Below are 18,658 nucleotides of genomic sequence, written 5' to 3'. Positions count from 1 at the left end.
AGAGGCACTCCAAGCATTTGAAGTTTCTTTAATAAATGACATCATAGACATGGCTAATGCGGAGATGAAGTAAATAGAAGTCTACTTAAATTTACGGATGTTTACTTTCATATATGTCTTTCAGGGTTATTTTAAATGGACAGTTAACCACTAGCAATTCACTATTTGGTTGTTTTCTATAATCTTGGCAGAATACATCTGCGTTTTACACTGCTACAGCTTACAAAGTATCAGAGCTCTACACTGATGTATCAGGCAGAGACTTCCGAAAAGGGAAAGGACACATATTTTCTACACACGAGTATACAGTGATTCTATTCTATTTTTGCCCCTCTCGAGCTTTGAAAGGGCTCACACGGTGTTATATTTGAACTGGAAGAAAAGAATCTTGTATTTCATTTAACTAGCCGGCTTTAATTAGACAGCCTCCTGGGACCTGAACCCTAGCGATTTTTGTTGTGGTTAAGAATGGTAGTAAAAGGCTAACACAGACGTCCCAGGTCACATGAGAGAAGGCAGACTGAGGAGCCTTCATTCAAATCACTCAAAGGTATATTTGTTGACTTTTGGCTTTCTAGAGTTTCTAGTTTACTTTACAAAATTCTGTTTCCTTGGTATAGGCTGGCTGTCTAAAATGAGACCATAACATGATACACTGAGACAGCACTGCCTTTGGTGGATACACCGAGCAGAATTCCATGTGTAGCAATTTGAGTCTGATCATCATTACTCTCTACACGGATGAGAAAGAAAAAACAACCTTGGAGATTCTTGGCCTGCTGTGGCTCAGAGATGGCCTGACTCAACATTTATAAACACAGCTATACTTGGGGATGTGCTCAGCAAGGCTGAAAAATAGGGACCAAGAATAAGAGTCTTCACAGACCTGCACCTTCTTTGTAAAGTTTTAAAAGCATAAATAAGAGCACAGCTGTATATAAAAATTCTGGTTCCTTATAAGGAACTTCTGGGCTGTTTATATTTTATTTTCTACTTTAAAGAACAAAAACTAACATCAAAGGTTTAGTACATGTATTTGCTTATGTATATCTAAACATGCTTTTGATTTGCAAGTAGATAGACAATATAGACTTTTAATACTCCTTGATTTTCACTAACCATCTATGATGTCGGCTTTTCTTTTTCTTTTGAAAACTAACAAGCAAGTCCTTGCTATGTACTAAAATTATGTCTTACGGATAAAAAAATGGTTCAGCTTTTTGTGTTGTTTCTTATATATCATTTATCATGTTAAAGACACACCCAGAGATCTCAGACAGAAATCCTTTCAGACAGCAATCTGTAACAACATAGAACCAGGGATCTCCTAATATGTGTATCTACTGTGACCAGAGGGTCAAGGAAACAAAACCAGGGACACCATTCCTGTCTGACACTGGATCCCTCCATTATTTCGAAAAAAAAAAAAAAATCCAAATTTAACCATTTTGAGTCAGAAATCTTCAAAGGCAAACAAATGACAAAACACCATCACCAGAAACATGTAGTCATCATAGTAGTGTGAGTGACCATTCCCAAACTTTTTCTGTTACTTAAATATGACAAACATCAGTCCCAACATAGATTTTGTAGGACTTTATAATTAGCTACATTCAGCATTCCCAGAACGTAGTAAGTCTACAACCCCAGCAACTGCCCTACAGACTGACTTTCTGGCTTTCAGTTCTAATACAGATGCCTGGACTCATCAATTTTTAACTCTTAGAACGTGTAATTCCCACATGAGAGAGGCAATCTTACCACTGCTTTTTTCCTGATCCCTTTTCCATTCTTTTCCTCTATCCACTATTGTCTTTGGCCCCCCAGGATCTGCATTCCAGGGAAGCAGCTCTTGGCAACGACCCCCTCCCCAACCCGAGCCCCCAGGTATGTGGGTGGTGCAGGCGCTTCCATTCAGCCTGTGCCCACTTCTCGCGCAGCCCCCCAATTCACCTGCAGGCGTGAGGCTGCTCTCATCCTGGCTCCCAGAGTCTTCCTTCTGCGGCTAGCACAAACCTTCTCTGCAAGGAGACTGGTCAGCAAGCCGCCTCAGCTGCTGCTGAGCTTTGCCAGAAGGGGCTGCCCTGATACACTGAGCAGTGCTCTGGCAGAGTTTAAAGACTTAAAAAAAAAAAAAAAAAAAAAAAAAAAATCCAAACACTTTCACTTATCATCCCCAAGGGCTCCCAGCAGGCGCAGCTGAGGAGGGACACTCAGATGTGTATTTTTCTTCACAGTTTTTCCTTTCCATGACATTAACTCCCTTCACTCCAATCATCTCACCTCCCAATGCCCAATTCACAGCTCCCGATCTCCCGATGGGAACACACAGCCCTTTCAAGAAACAAATCGCTGGTTTATTTGCAATGCACGTGGGAATTCAATGCAGCCAAAGAATTCACATTTTCTCGTTCCTTCTCATTTCTCTCTATCGCCCTAACACTCCTTGGAAAAAGGTAAAACAAAGCACAACATTCCTTTTGCGGGGGTGTGGGGGGAGTTCCCACGATCACAATTTTCATGATTTTCTATCAAAATGCAAAAACAGATTGTGTGATCAGCTTCCATCCATGAGATTTTTTTTCTCTTTCTCAGCCACACACAGCATAATAGTCACAAGCACTCAGAGGGCCCAGAGGGCCATCCTCATTACGTAAGAGCAGGGGAATGCACCAAGCCGTGGACAGTCCATCCTCTGTAGCCTCTGTGCCCAGCCCCGCAACAACGCGCACCCGGGCATTTCCTACCGTTCTAATTGCTGTGGGGATTCCGGATTCATCCACGGGCCCGATCCCCGGGTAGTGCGGGGCTTTGATGACCGTCACCCTCTTCTCCTCCTCCGAGGACCTGTACAGGGGGATGGAGCTGCCCATGGTGCCGTCCAGGGACTGCGCGTGCTGGGGATACGACTCTGCGGAGTCTGCGGAGACAGTGTGGGGAGACACAATGTATCGCTCGCACGAGGAACCAGGACTTGATGGTGCCTCCTGTGTATTGACGGCAACTGTAACACAGAACTTGTCGCCATCACTGTCTCTTTGAACCTGTTTCCCTTACAGGCAAGCTGTCTGTTGCTAGCCTGCAGGTAGGTACCCCAGCTCAACTGTAACAACAAGGTCCTCGTCCAAGGGGGAAGGGGAGAATAGCACTTGCTGGAAGACCCTGCGACCGTGGAGCAGCCATTGTGCTAAGAAAGCCCCTGCATGACTTCGTCTTATCCTTCCACTCTGTTGGGGGGGAGGGGTCCGCTTTATAGATGAGGAGGCAGAAACTGAGACGTTCATACTATTTTTGTGAAACTGCTGACCGCTAGTACTTAAAAGTGCTGAAATGTCCTGAGAATAAGAGACAGGACTGTCGAGTATACAGCAACAATTTTGTAAAAACAAAAACAAAAATCACATTAAGAAATCTTCACCTCCGAACCTATTCTTGGATGTGAAAGCTTATGGATTAAATAAATGATTTAAATGATTGGTATTGGTATTGGGCTGAGTAGTCACGATGACCATAATATCTTCGCTTTTACTTTAAAATACCGAAACCCACTTCTTGCCCCAAGTTGAAAAATTGTCCTAAGCCTATAAATTAGAAACGGTTTCTCCTGTTCCTAACTTCATGCCATGTTTATTAACTTTTCATATACTTTCCTAAGAAACAGAGAGGACTTTAAGTACTATAAAGTCCACTCACTCTTAGTTCACAGATATGCCTGAAGATCCACATCATTCCCATTCCTTCTGTACAGTTGATAATATGACTTCCTGCTTCTTTATAATAAGCTTCAAAATTTTGGTGAGCAAGAATGATTCTTGACATAGGTTGTCTAATACGGGACTCAGAAAGGTCTCTTTTTATGTGGATATGGAAAAGTTCTAATGTTTCAGAGTAGCATTAATTGATTCTCTCTCTCTCTCTCTCTCTCAAAAGATATGACTGTGTTTTTATAACAAATTTATATAAAACTCCATAAGTAAGATTTTTAAAAGATTTAACTCATCATTATAAGGATAAGTCCAGCGAGGATGCCTATAAGCTAAAATCTATGATAACATTTATAACTACGGACGGCTATGTTCAGTTGAATTGCAACAGAAAAGCATTTTCGATCCATTTCTGATGAAGAATGGCCTCACCTGCCATTGTATGTAAAACCAGTGCCTTTTCCAAGCCACTCCAAATTAAGACATATGTGGTCTTTGACTCTGGTATTAATCCCTACTTAATCCCCAAAAGGATTTGAGTTGGGAACCTTGAAGATGTTATTTCAAATAAACAACAAATACTTTTTGAGCACCTCATTTGTGCAAAATCCTAGCCCCGGCAAACAGTATTAGCTCTGTCTTCACACACGGTTCACAAGAGTCAATGAATTTATAGCTTATGTAATAAAAGTTTAGCCTATTATTTATTTCATTTGTCTTTCATAGGTCCACTCACTCTCATTTTTGTCATCTTTTTACCTTCAACTCAATATAAAGTTTCTCTAAGGCAGGATAGATTTCTACACTCTCCTCAGGACCTAACTCAGCACAGGGAGATGGGTATCTGTTCCAGTGTGTTTATAGAGGGAATTTCTTTTCATGTAGTATGGTTTGTATGTGAGTCTGCCCATTGATACGTTCTAATATCAAAGCCCGTCTGCATTCAAGTATTTATATATTTTGTTTCTTGTGGTGAAAGGGACAAATTTGTGTTTTTTAAGACAGGTAATGAGGACAGAGAGTCAAACGGATAATAATTATTTGGGAGAACATCAGGGCCTAGAATAACTTGTAGTTTTACTATAGATCTGTGATAATGCATAGCTCTGTAAAAGAAAAAAATCTACATATAAGAGATTCCCATCATAATCCTGTACCAGGGACTGATGGTTTAAGGGAAACATCCAGGCACAAGGGCATTCTACTTCCTTACGCTTTAAAAGAACATCATTCTAAGATTTACAGATGATCCCCAGGAACAGTATTAGAGAAGGCACAAGTATATTTAGATTTTTCTTTAATGAGTCTCAGGGCTCCACGTAAGTGTTACAGAGGTTTTGTGGACCCAGAAGCTGAGATCTGCAATGGTCCTGAGTAAGCTGATGGCATCCCGTCTTTCAGCAAACAGTGCTGGGGAGGATGAAGGTCTGCTGTTGTTAATGAAGAAATGGGAGTGAAAGCCCTGTGTTCGACTTTCTTTCTGTCGTTGGTTGGTGGTGCCCAGAGCACTGGTTCTGTCCTGATTTCCTGAGAGGTGTGTAGCTGGCTCACTTTCCACCACCTTCCTCCCCACTGCCTGGAAGCTTTCCAGTCGCTCAACATCATGGAAGCTTTCTCAGCTGGAATTTGGGTGATGGTGTGATTTGGTTTGATTTTTAGTGTTTTGGGTGGGTTTTTTTTTGGTTAATGTTTTTAAAAACTAAGAAATACTTCTGTTATTTTCTAAATAGTTCTAATATATTTTGCCACATAAAAATGTTTGTCATTATATGGTACCAGTTCTTATCCAGGAGGCTTCAAAGAGGTCCCAAGCCCCATGAAATTACAGACTTACAACTTTTTTTACAAACAAATACTCATTTTTTTTTTTCCTGGAGGACAGCTCTCATTCATCGAATTCTAAATTTTTTGAAGGATTAAGAACTCTCTATAAAATTCAGGTATCATTATTGAAAGGAACGCCTGTCCCTGACTGATGGTCTTCTGGTCTCAGCTTGAGGAGCCGTTTACTACTCTGTGAGGCAGTGGTTTACTGTTTACTGTTTGGTGAGGCAGCCTGTCCCCTTTTTAGACTATTTTAACTGTTCAACAATTCTCTACAAATCCCAAGACCATTTTCTGCAATGAAAGCTTTTTCGCAAAAGAACAGGCTATCTTGAACATGGATGGGATTTGCCCTCCGTGGACATGTGCTACGCAAATGTTCTGGTCGTGTGAACTCTCCTGCCTAACCGGTCCCCTCTTTCTTTCTACCCCAAACCCTGAACACTTAATAGCCTCAGAGGGAGAAGCAGCCATCGTCTTGGGATCCCTGGATGCCCATGTCCTCTGGTGTTGAATCCTCTGCTCTTGATTCCTCCCCTAGGAGAGGGTCATTAAATAGTGGAGTGTTGAATGTCTCTTGCTCCTTTTTTGAAAAGTTGCTCTGGTATCTCCCCGTGTGGTTTGTACTTGTTGTGTTGAAGTTGTCATGGAAATCAGGGCTATCAAGTGACTCACCCAGTGAGCGGCCATGCTGCATGATAATGCTTGAATTGAGCGAGCCTGGGAGAGAGTAAGCTGAAGGGGAAAACGGCCTTTGATAGTAACTCATTGGACTCACAGCACCTCCAGAGTTTCCATTCACTGTTATCTGGCTCTGAGAAAAGAGCAAAGACATCCTGTTATAGCACACAGTCCGCTGTTAACATCATCCCTTTAGACGACAATAAGAGACTTCACTCTTACGACAGTAGTCAGCTGTCAAACTTTATTTACTTCGAAAACTGATGTCTAGAGACTTTTTCAATGTCCTCTCTATCTTCCTTTATTTCTGAAATCACTGTCTTATGTGTCAGAGGGCACAGGAGTTAAGTAGGAAGAACAGAAGCAGCTGGCCAGTGGGCGTGCCTCTCTACCAACAAGAGATGCTAAAAGCATCCGTGGGAGTCAATATAAAATAAAATAGGGGGTGAATTGGCTTTTATGGTCCTGATGAGTGGTCAGAACATTGTTAACTCTGCTCTGCTTGAGGGATTTGAAAGGAATCTTCTTGGACAGGGAGAAGGGCACTGGTTCTCAGACTTAGGGCTATCCTCTAGTGAATGGATGTTTCTATGCAAAGGGATAACTTAAGGAACACAACTGTTCGGGCTTATGTCTCATGAAGCAATCTATTCTAGAAGAATCAAGCTTTGCTGCTAAGCCACTGGCTTCTCCCTGTTCCAAACTCATTTAGCACTTGATAGGCCTCTTTTTGGTTTCTTAATAACTTATTGTTTTGATTGCTTTAATCTCTGAGGATTCTATATCGCCTGGGATATCTCAAGATACTTGTTGGAGAGTCATATATATGCTTCTATGCGTCCAACCTGGGCTAATAACGTCGTAGTCATACAATAGATATATGTTGTGTTTGAATTGGATCAACCGAGTTCAGAAGTTGAGCTCACCCCTGTTAAGGATGCCTGTCTATCCACAACACAGCACACAGCATGGTGGAGATCACATCATGCATGCGAATGAGCCGAAACATTAGTAAGAGCGTTTGGTTAAAATACCTGACGGCTGAGTACACACAAACACACTTATGCCCCTAGGTAAAAAACACCATTTGTGAACTTTTTCTACTTATTTTTAAAACAGTTTCAACTTCTAAAATACAGGCCTGAAATGGAGGCAGTCAATTAATTGCATATTTCCATGATTTTTCACTTTAAAGCAGATCTTTTGAAAGGACCAAGAGTTGATCTAATTTCACTGTTTCGTAGCCGTACCACATCCACACTCAGCATTCCATTGTAATGATGGTGCGTACTGATTCCGTACTTCTCTAAACTGTTCCAGAAACCACTCTCTCGTCAGAAGCCACCGTGTCTTATAGGTCTGCTCCCTGAAGAGCCCTGGACATTCAAACGACAGGAGGCCCTGACCTACCCCAAACGCTTCAGAGCTGTCTGTAACTTTGATGGATTACTTGAGAATATTTTTGCCACCTCGCCTGAATCAGTTTGGTTGTTTCGTAAATGTAATCCCAATCCTATTGTTATAAGGTGTTACAGTGAGTGTTAAAAGCAGGAGAATTCTTGTGAAAAACCATCGTGTTGCTTTCAATTGCCTTGAATCCTGTTTTGATGTTGTCAGTAACATTGATTATGGGTTAAAAAAAATAAATAAATCCTGCAAATAGACTTGGGCTTTCATCCTGTTAAACCAGGTAGGAGTTTACTAATGAAATAATACCTTTAGAATTTTAGAAAACACTTTATTGTTAGACTGAAATAATTACTAGGAAAATCATCTCTTGGAGAATGGAGGTACAATTTCAATTGTAACTCGAAACAGTTAGCTTTGATTGTGCCCACAAGACTATATGTAGGCATTTCAGCCTCCTGAAGAGTCTTAAAAATACCAGATTGAATCGGTTAGTATACAAATTAATATATTTATCACTGTTCTGTATCTTTGGTCTAAGGCCCTACCGTTCTTTAAAGTTTTAAAAGTGAAGAACTATTGAAAACACAGGAGAAGATGAGGAGAGCCCAGCCTGCTGAGCTCCTGGCTGTAGTCACTGGTGGGTTGTGTCCTGGAAAGTGAGTTTTTAAATTTTTTTGTGTTTTTTAAAAAATTTTTTTTTTTATTTTTGTTTTTCTGTAGCCCAGTCACTAACTGGAACTTTTCACAGCCAGGTTTTACATGCAGTCATTGAATGAATACGAAACTCCATCTAAAGTATTGTTAAATATTTAAGAAAGATACTAAAAAGTATCTTTTGTCTTCTGTAATTGCAATCTTGAAAAACATATGGCTTATAATATTTTCTTCTGCATGAAATTTTCAGGTTTATGACCTTGACACAACATAGAAAACTATGTACCAAATTTTGTCTATAGCAGCGCTTATTTTGAACTGCATTATGAAATCAATTTTAGAAAAAAATTCCTTTTTTTTTTTTGGCCTAGTGTTGTGTAACTTTCAAAATGAAGCCATTATCTATACATTATATATGATTGAAAATCTGTACCTTAAAATTTGAAAGCATTTCAGTCATTCATGAATCATTTCTTAGGGACAGCTTGTCATAAAGACATATTTAAAGAATGTCATATGTATAGGAAGTATTTCTATATTGCTCTGAGTGGAAAATAAATTATTGCTATATAAAACCATAAATGAATTCACACATTTCTATGTCAGAGTGGCCCAGGAAAAGTAATTCCAAAAAATCAGAGGACTAAATTTCTGCAGTGTAGACAAATAGTATTTACATCATTCATCCCTGTAATGAACCAGAGGTTCGAAAGATGTAGTTGTAAATGAGAGAGAAGCAAGAATAGCACCATGCAGTCAGGAATTATGTATGTGAGAAACAAGGCTATCTGAACTATTCACACAGGACACATTTGTATGAGGCAAACTGTTATCTACCAGGATTTATTATTGGGTTAAAATCTTGAAAAATTTTAGACTTTCCCTATAATCTAATCATCATAATATATGTGTAGTTATCTAAATTTCTGAGATAATTACTGTTTTTGAGATAAAAAAATTTTTTATCAAGGCAAATCACTGTACATCTCAGTAGCTAGAGCAACACTGTAAATATAAATGACTCTAAAATGAGTGAGGAGGATGGAGTTAATTTTTCCATCTCCAAGTAGGCTTGTGAGGATGACTGTAAAGGATTTTCTGGCTGGATGGACTATATGGAGTTGGTTTAGATATCATTTATCTCTGTGTGAGTAAAAATGCCCAGCAGCAAAATGAGATGACAGACAAGAAACCAGCCAGTCCTTGTGTTTGGCCCATGGAGATCTGTTCAGTAAGTGATGGAGGCAAAGGAAGGAGGAATAATTTAATGCATGGCAGCATCTGTCATGGCTGACCTCTGACCCATGTTTGGGGAAGGTTCCAGAATGGTCAGGGGTATCAAGAGTCAGCTACCTGAGCTCATCTAGGATGGCAGGGGAGGACTCACTGGAGGGGAAGGACCAGTCTGTAGTGAAAGAGCCTGAGGTATGGCTATGGGTCAGGAGGGCAGGAGCAAGGAGAAGGGGTTTACGAAAAGCAATATGAGAGTGTCACGTGGGCGGGGGATGGGGGAGGTCTGTGCAGGGGTGAAGCCCCAAATCAGCAGGTGGTGGCCGCCTCAGCGACCTTCACTGGAGCCACTGTCAGGTAAGAAGTGATTCAGTTAGAAAGCAACACAGAGAAAAGGCGTGAAGCAGAGGCTTCTGCTGTGGTTTGTCTTTGTGTCTGTGACGCATTTACCTCCAGCACATTGGCAGCTAAGTTCTGGTTTCCAGGCTGAGTTTGAGGAAAGAATAAAAGAGATATACATTATCCATTAATAAAAACTTCTCTTTTTGCAATGTGGCAGAGAAGGCTTTATTCAGCTTTCTCATCAGCTGTATTTGCAAGACCTTTAAGGAATCCACTCAGAGGATTAGGTACCAGCCAGTACACAGCACAGAGCAAGCATGGAAACAGGAAGAAAATGAATCCGCCAAGTGTTTTTGGAAATAAGACCAGTTTTCACACAGCACTGCACTGTGATGTTGCGTGGGAGCTTTGAGAGTGTTGGCATCATGGAATTTTTCCCTCAGAAGTTTTGTATTTGGTACCTGTGACAGCAAACTAGTATCAGGTTGTCTATTGGTTGGAGAATTCGTTTCCCTTTAATAGAAAAATGGTACAGCAGATGTCTCCTGACCGCCTCCCCCACCCTGGAAATTATCCCCCAAATATAATAAAACAGGTCGCCTCACTTTTTTTTTTCCCTGACTTACAGATCGAAAGAATCATGAGCTAAAAGTGATTAAATGGAAAGGGAATTTTGTTTTCTTTCCACTCAGTGAATCTCTTTTTCTGATTTCACTCTAAAATACTAAGAGAATTGAGCTTTAAAATATCCGAGCAGTGCAGTTGGAGGTTCCTGGGTGTGAAAATGAAGTAGACACAGACACCAGCCCCTGATGATGGTTAGAAGGTACCCCCCCGTTGGTTAGAGCTGCTGTTGGTTTTAAGTCTTAGGTAAAGGAGAAAGAAACTGGAGAAACAAATGTTCAGTACCTCCAAGGCTATGTAACCTAAGAGGCTAAACATGGTGGAGGGGTTGTCTGTGAAAGGAAGAGAGTGGAAGGCTCATTACTGCCTAACTCTCCCTTCATACCACTGTGATGTCTATCCACACAGTCAAATATGATGATAAGCATCGGCCTCATCATGACGAAAGAAAACTCTGAAGCAAAATTTTTTTCTTGATTCTCCCCTACCTCACCATGGGAAGAGAGGTGGTTTTTTTGAGTGTTTGAAGTGGTGCCAGTTGTTAAGACAGATAGCCGGAAGGATCTTAGGGCATCAATGCAAGGATGGGGAATGAATTAAAGAAAACTGTATAGACTTAGAAATCTTGCCTAGTAAAGGTTTAAATGGTACTATTTGGTATTCTTGGCCAACCATCATTATAATAATGATTGATGTCATAGAAGCTATTGATCTCATAAAAAGTCATAATTCTTTTTCTCAGACTTTTAATTGAATACTTTGAAAAAATCAAATATATCTCTTTCTCTTAGTCACAGCTACCTTAAAAAAATCTGATGACAATGATTGATTCTTCTCTTAGGAAAAATACACAAATTCATACATACATACATAAAATTCTGCATAAACTAAAGGGGTTCGTGGATACTGGAAAGCATGTTCTTAATCTAACAAGTTAAGAAATTCCAACCCTGGGTAAAAAGACAGATTTCCTTATTTTATTTTTATTTAATAAGATTGTTGTTTTTGTTGTTTAAGCACACTCATTAAAAGTGATACTCTTTTATTGTGTACAGTTTTAAAATCTCTAGAATTAACTGACAGAAACCTTCAAGTTAGCCAGAACTTAAAATGTTCTAGTAGGAATATATCGATGGTATTAGTAAATTTTTATAATAAAGCAAAACTATATTATTGTGAAGTAAGACTATAATGTTATGAAACTATAATAATTATAATTTAAAATGTTAGAATCTTGCTAGAGGTCTAATGCAATTCAGTATAAAGCTATTTTGGGTGAGGGCAGCATCCATGGAATTTTTCATAATAATGCAGTTTCACTGAAGAGTTTTCCATATAACATGAGTCTCTTCAGTTTTGCTTATGCTAAGTGAGAATTTTGTTAAGTAATATAAATCATGCCAAAGGATTTGAGTTATATGCTCAAAGGAATTTTTTCTTTTCAAAATTAAAAGGAAAATCCAATGACTGCAACCCTTACTGGATTGGCTTCCCTGTGTGTATCCTTTGGAGTTCTACATGTCAAATACTAAAGCCTGTTCTGTCTAAAACCTTTGTTGTCATGGGTAATATGATCAATTGGGTTGTATAGCATCGTGTATAAGAATGGCTTTTACCCATTTATTGGTTCTTCCAAGAGAGTGTAGAACTATTTCACTTTTTGAACTTCTCTCACTCTCTCCTGATATGTTCACAATTTTAAGTCTTAATATATGTGTGTGTAACAGATGAAATAACACTTGGTGAGTCACACCACACTTAAATTGCTATAGACAGCTCTACAGGCTACCTACACAAAGCTTGGAAAAATCCTGCCATAGAGATGTAAATTATGTCTTAGACTAGTGTTTCACTTTGAATCTCCTCATTAATGAAATTCTCTTTCAGAGATATCAGGAGAGGAAACCACATTATACTTGTTTCTCTGAGGAGAATGTGGTAAGAGTAGGAGAAAGAACCTGAAGAGGGAAGAGGAAATATATTAATCTGGATTACTCTGAGTAGGAAAAATTAACTTAAAATAAGAGTAATATATTAATCTGGATTACTTTGAGTAGGAAAAATTAACTTAAAATAAGAGTAATTTTTTTCCCTACTGAATTGGGTGGCAGACAGATGACTGCAAAAAATCATCTTTTGTGTCTCCATCTTCTCAAGACATGTAGGGTTAAGGTCTTTGACTCTAGGCTAAGGCACATGAACTTTTGTTGGTATATGTTCCTTTTTACTTTTTTCCAACTGTTGAACTGTGAGGGAGGGAGGAGCTGGAAACACCAGTTTGTTGCTGCCTGGTTTCTATAAATGAAAGGGACAGCACTTAAACTCCAAGACAGTTAATTTTCTAAGAGATAGCATTTGGTTATTCAGAATAGCATTGAACATCTTGGTTCAAATGAATTCAACCCAGAATGCTAAAGGGAAGCTGTCGATGAAAGAGATCACTAACTCTAGCTTAGGCTCCTTGAGGAATTAAGGAGCAAGAAGACTCATGGAAGATGAGTGTTTGCACTGGAAAAGGTGTATCGGTGGCAGGCAGGCCTAGCCAACTCAGGTGACTACCCTGGGCTAAGAATGTACCCAGAATGTGCAGATCGGACCAGGTGTCAGATAAGAAGGAGTGGTGGGACCATGGTAGGGTGGAGAAGGCCAAATTAAAAATAAAATGAACCCAGTAGCCAAAAGAAAAAAAAAAAAAGCTATCTATAGTTGCAAGCCCTCTGTACTCAGACGGAGAATATGATTTTGAATCATGGGAAGGTGTCATATTTTAAGAACGGTGCCAGAAAGGTTCAAGGGTCAAGTTCTATCAGACAACAGAGGTTGTGGAAGCTACTGGTTGACCTGTGTGGATCTGGAGTCAGACAGACTGGGGCAGGTCCTGTCACCTCCCTGGGCTCAACATCTTTGTGTGCAAAATGGGGACATGAATAAAACCCACCTCCTAAAGCTCGTGAGAATCAGGTGTGGAAATGTAAGGACTTAGTCCAGTGTCTGGTGTGTTGCTATAGCTCTCCATAAATGAGTCATTTTTTTAAAAAAATTGAAATGCTTGGAAGGCACAGGCATGCTTTGCACAAAGCAAAGAGTAGGGTAGAGAGAACAAAAATATGAAAACTGTCATATAGAAAAGGGAGAGAACTTCATCTCTTTTGCTCTGTGGGAAGAATATGCAGAAGTTAAGGCAGATTATGACTCAATATTATAAATACTTTCTTGTAATTAGACCCAACAATGGCTTGAGCCCTGCAGAGCTGCTTCTGAAAGTGACTGAGCTCTTCATGCCCAAGTGTATTCAAGAAGAGGTTCACGTTCATTGGTTTGGAGGTTCTGTGGAGGAGATCCTCAGTGATTTCTAAATTCATATTGAGCTCTAGAATGTGCTCTTCTGGTCAATCACTCAAAAATTCACACCACATACATTAGATGATGAAACTGCCAAAGACCTGATCAACTAATAGCATAGCAGATCAATGGAGAAGACGTTGTGGGATATTGGTTGGTCCACCTGATGGCATAGGTGAGTGATCTGGGCTGGTCTTGATGGGATTGGTCTAGAAAGCCTACTCTATATTCTGTAACTTTCCTATCATTCTGCACTGCTGACATTTGTTCATGATTCTGCCTGCCTTAACTTATCCATCTTCATCCCGTGGGGCAAAAGAGATGACTTTTCTTCTTCTCCTACATGACAATGAGACAAATCCTCCTTACATGTGCCGCAGCAGCTGTGAAAGTAAGGCTTTGGCAAATGACTGATTATGTTATTTCATAATAGAAGGGTCGAGTTTATCTTCCTGAAGCAAAGGGCACAGCATTCGCAAATGCCAGGGAAAAGGCTCAGGGTGTCGCTTTTGCTGTCTTTTCAAAGCTTCTGGCTTAGACTTTCACTTATCTGACATTGAAGAACAATGTGACATTTTTAGCAACAGGTTATCTGTTCCCACAGTAACAGAAGAGGAACACACCTCATTTTGTGTTCTCTCTATTCATAACCTTGTAAGAAGAAAACTAAAATGTGTGAAGTTTATAAAGCAGTATGTTATCAAATAAGGAGAGAGTTAAAATGCCTAAAAGTAGGTTGCTGTTTTCTTCTTAAATCCATGGCCAGACTTTAATAAAAACAAACAAACAAAAAGTAAATGAAACTTGTAGGACACTGAAGTTTCCTTTTCACTTCTCAGCGTAGAGAATTTTTGTTTTTAATAGAGCCTATATCAGCCTGACTCACAGAGTGTAACTTATAGCTCCCAATGTTTAATGAGAGTTCTTGCTAGAATGTGGAATGTAAGTATTTAAAATGAAAAGGTCACCACTGTGAAAGGCCATCACATGGAAGATGAGACTTAAAAATGACATATCAGGGGGCACCTGGTGGCTCAGTGGGTTAAAGCCTCTGCCCTTGGCTCAGGTCATGATCACAGGGTCCTGGGATCGAGCCCCGTATTGGGCTCTCTGCTCAGCGGGGAGCCTGCTTCCCTTCCTCTCTCTCTGCCTGCCTTTCTGCCTAATTGTGATCTCTGTCTGTCAAATAAATAAACAAATAATCTTTAAAAAAAAGCCCCGACATATCAGAACAGGCAAGATGTGGAAACAGTTTAGATCGGTAGAGAATGGATAGAGAAAATGTGGTATACAGATGCAGTAGAATGTTATTTGGTCTTAGGAAAGAAAGAAGTCTTGTCACACAGATGAACCTTGAGGACATTGTGCTCCGTGAAATAAACCAGTCACAGAAGGACAAAAATTGAATGATTCCATTTACATGACGTATCTAAAATGGTCAAACTCCAAGGAGCCAGAGTAGAATTCTGGTTCCCAGGCGCAGGGGTGGGGGTGGGAAGAACGGCTGCTGTTCAACAGGGGTAAAGTTTCAGTTATGCCAGATGAATATGTTCTGGAGATCTGTCCTACCACACTGTGGCTGTACTTAATGATACAGTATTGGACACTTCAAAATTTGTTAAAAGGGTAGATATCATGTTAAATAGTCTTGGTACCAAAAAAAAAAAAAAAAAAGTCAAAACTGCAACAATGTTAGGCCACCTTCTGAAAAAGGGCTGTAGAAGACATTTGGAATAAATTACATATCAGGTGAAATAAAAATGTATTGTTGAAAACAATATATTTCCTTTTCCCAATCAGATGCAGAGTTTGGAAAAGGGATACTAATTTGTTTTTTTACTTTTTAAAAGATTCTATCTATTTATTTATTTGAGCAAGAAAGCAAGTGAATGTGAGCAGGGGCGGGGCTGGGGGAGAGGTAGAGGGAGAGAGAGAAAAATCTCAAGGAGAGTCCACAACTGAGAGCTGAGTTGATCCGAGGCTCAGTCTCAGGAACCTGAGATGATGACCTGGGTCGAAACCAAGAGTAGGACACTTAACCAACTGAGCCATCCGGGTGCCCCAAAAAAGGGTATTATTTAAAAAACAAAACAACTACTACATATGGAGGGATTACTATGTAGCAGGCACTACGCTGAATTCCTTATACACAGTATCTTATTCAAACCTCACTGCGGTGCTATGAGATGAATGCCATTATTATCCCCATTTTACAGATGAAGGACTGAGACTTAGGGATGGGGAATTACTAGATGAAAGGGCTTACAATACTCACACCTTGAAAGGATGTCTTTCCAATTGCTCTTCTCCTACTCTCTCTTAAGCCCCATCTGAGAAAGTCTCTGTCCCCACCACTAAGTCAAGGGTGAGTTAGCATGACTCATCATACACTTGCCCTATCAGCAGTATTTGTTCAGTTAACATTTCCCTTCTCCATACACTTTCCCGGCTGGGATTTTAGGACACCACATGGTCCTGGGTTTCTTCCTCCATTAGCAGATGCTCCTTCTAGTCTCCTTTGCTGGTTCCTCTTCTTGCTATGACGATGCTCTTGGGCTCAGTCCTTGGGCTTCCTGTTTTCTCTGTACTCATGCCCTGGTGATCTCATTCAGTCTCTTGCCTACAAAAACCATCCAGAGCCTGATGGTTTATATCTCCAACCTAGACCCTTCACCAGAATGTCAGACTCCTATTTCAGTCTTCATACTTGACCTCTCCATGGGGACATCTAATAGACATCTCAAACTTACCATGTCCCAAATGGAACCTCTGAACTTTCTTCAAACTTGCTCTACCCACAGTTATCCAGTCTCCATGGACAAAGGATGGCAAATTCCATCCTTCTCAGTTGCGATGACTCGACACCTTGGAGTCAATGTCAACTCTTTTCTTGCTCTCATGTCCCACACAAAGCCTGTCAGCAAGTCCTCTTTTCTCCATTTTCAAAATACATCCAGAATCCAATTTCTCATCACCTTCATTGCTTCCATCCTGTTTTGAGCCACCATCATTTGTTACTTAGCTGCAAGAGCCACCTGGCTGGCTTGCCTACTCTCCTTCTTTGCTCCACTATAGTTTGCTCACAACCAAGCTGCCAGAGTGATTCAATTAGATGATGAGTCCAAGAACAATTGTGGCAGTTCCAAATCTCCCAGTGACCTCCATTTTTTTATTGAGAATACAAGTTAAAAATCCTGCAGTGGCTTGCAGGGATTACTGTCATCTGGCCTCTGTGACCTCTGACTTCACACCTCTGCTTACTCTACACCTTATTTTCTCCCTCTTCTTTCCACTGGCTTCCTTCTGGTCCTCAAGCACCCCCAGCACACTTCAGCTCGAAAGCCTTGACACTAGAAGCTCTCTCTTGCAGGAACGGGCTTCCCCCTTCAAACTATTCTGTCTTCTCAGTGAGGATTCTTTGACTATCCTAAGTAACATGGACTCTCCTCCCCAGATCCCTGTGAAGCAGCGCTTAGTTATTAACATAATCTCCTTCCGATGTAGGTAATCTACTTATGTAAGTTTCTGTTAATGTTTGCCTCTCCCTGGCAAGATTTTAATTATCAATGGTTTCAAATACAGCTCTGTGACTAGACTAGACTTGACACATAGTAGATGACTAATAAATAATTGTTGAGTGAAAAAAAAGTGAGAGGGTCTCAACTCTTAATTTGTGGATCATCTGATTCTCTGGGGATTATGTAATGAAATCAACTATCACTGGTCAGCATGGATAGTGACAAAACCCATGGAAAAAGGAAATTATCAAACTTGAGTTTTTAAGCATAATAAAACATTTAGAAGAACGAAACTATGTTAGATGAGTAACCCAAGTTGTTAAAGTAATGGTGTTGCTATGACTTCTCCTATCCTTCTTCTTGGAGGCAGGTGTCCCCAGACAAAAGTTTATTCCCTGACACTGGCAGAACCCTGTCTGTAGTGTCTTGATTTTGCTCCCTACCTCATGAGATCGTGAAAGTTATTAATAAATACACACAAGTTGTAACAGTACCTGTATATAATAAGCTCTTAGTGTTTGTTAGTTGCTATTATAATTATTGTTGTATTTTATAGGAGGCTTTCCAAAGATATTACCTTAATTCAAAGAACTTTCTCTAGTGAATTAATTTTGCCTATCACAGTTAGCTGATGGAGATATTTTAGCAGTGGTATGAAATCACCCATTTGTCTTTTGAAGCATCTAAGCTTAAGGTTTCTGCTTTACAGGTGGGGGAAGGGATGGAGTTGAACCGAAATCTGTTTATCCTTAAAGCTCATGCTCTTAACACTGTGCTGTTATGCAGAAATCAAGAACACATTTCTCTTCTAAATGATGAATAAATGTCAGCAGAATGACACTATGAGAGAATTTTACTTACATGGAAACAAAAATTTACTTCCTAACTCTTTGGGTAATTGAAGATTGATGAATATACTTTCTGAAATAAATCTTAAGAAGTGGGAATTGATCAAGGTTCAGTAAAAATGAATACTGAGCTACAAAGGAATAAATAAGCACTGGTTGAATTAAGATACATGTTTCCTGCCAAAATAAATTATAATTGCTAATTATTTTGAGAGACTTGGTATATGTAAATAAAGTAAATCTAGGTACTCAGAGGTCTGGTATAAAAATATTTCTGTAGGGGCGCCTGGGTGGCTCAGTGGGTTAAGGCCTCTGCCTTTGGCTTGGGTCATAGTCTCAGGGTCCTGGGATCGAGCCCCGCATCGGGCGCTCTGCTCAGCAGGGAGCCTGCTTCCTCCTCTCTCTCTGCCTGCCTCTCTGCCTACTTGTGGTCTCTGTCTGTCAGATAAATAAATAGATAAAATCTTAAAAAAAAAAAAAA

At 40.0% G+C, this 18,658-nt stretch overlaps 1 protein-coding gene across 26 annotated transcripts in view; it reads right to left on the bottom strand.

The window, feature by feature from the left end:
* The window catches only part of SORBS2 (sorbin and SH3 domain containing 2), a 344,555-nt gene that overhangs the window by 64,248 nt on the left and 261,649 nt on the right, over positions 1–18,658 (bottom strand). For 25 of the 26 annotated variants that reach the window (XM_044225573.1, XM_044225576.1, XM_044225572.1 and 22 more), the window contains 2 exons: positions 6,204–6,342; positions 2,748–2,920 (listed from right to left, as the gene is read on the bottom strand). In XM_044225573.1, the coding sequence (XP_044081508.1) occupies positions 2,748–2,920; positions 6,204–6,342 (312 nt within the window). Of the gene's footprint in view, positions 1–1,953; positions 2,305–2,747; positions 2,921–6,203; positions 6,343–18,658 lie in introns of those variants that run through there. The other variant, XM_044225592.1, reaches the window with a different exon arrangement.

This window comes from Neovison vison, chromosome 11 (assembly GCF_020171115.1).
Source record: "Neovison vison isolate M4711 chromosome 11, ASM_NN_V1, whole genome shotgun sequence".
Classification (NCBI taxonomy): domain Eukaryota; kingdom Metazoa; phylum Chordata; class Mammalia; order Carnivora; family Mustelidae; genus Neogale; species Neogale vison.
Note: the sequence above shows the minus strand (reverse complement) of the source record. Positions and strands in the feature narration are given on the sequence as shown.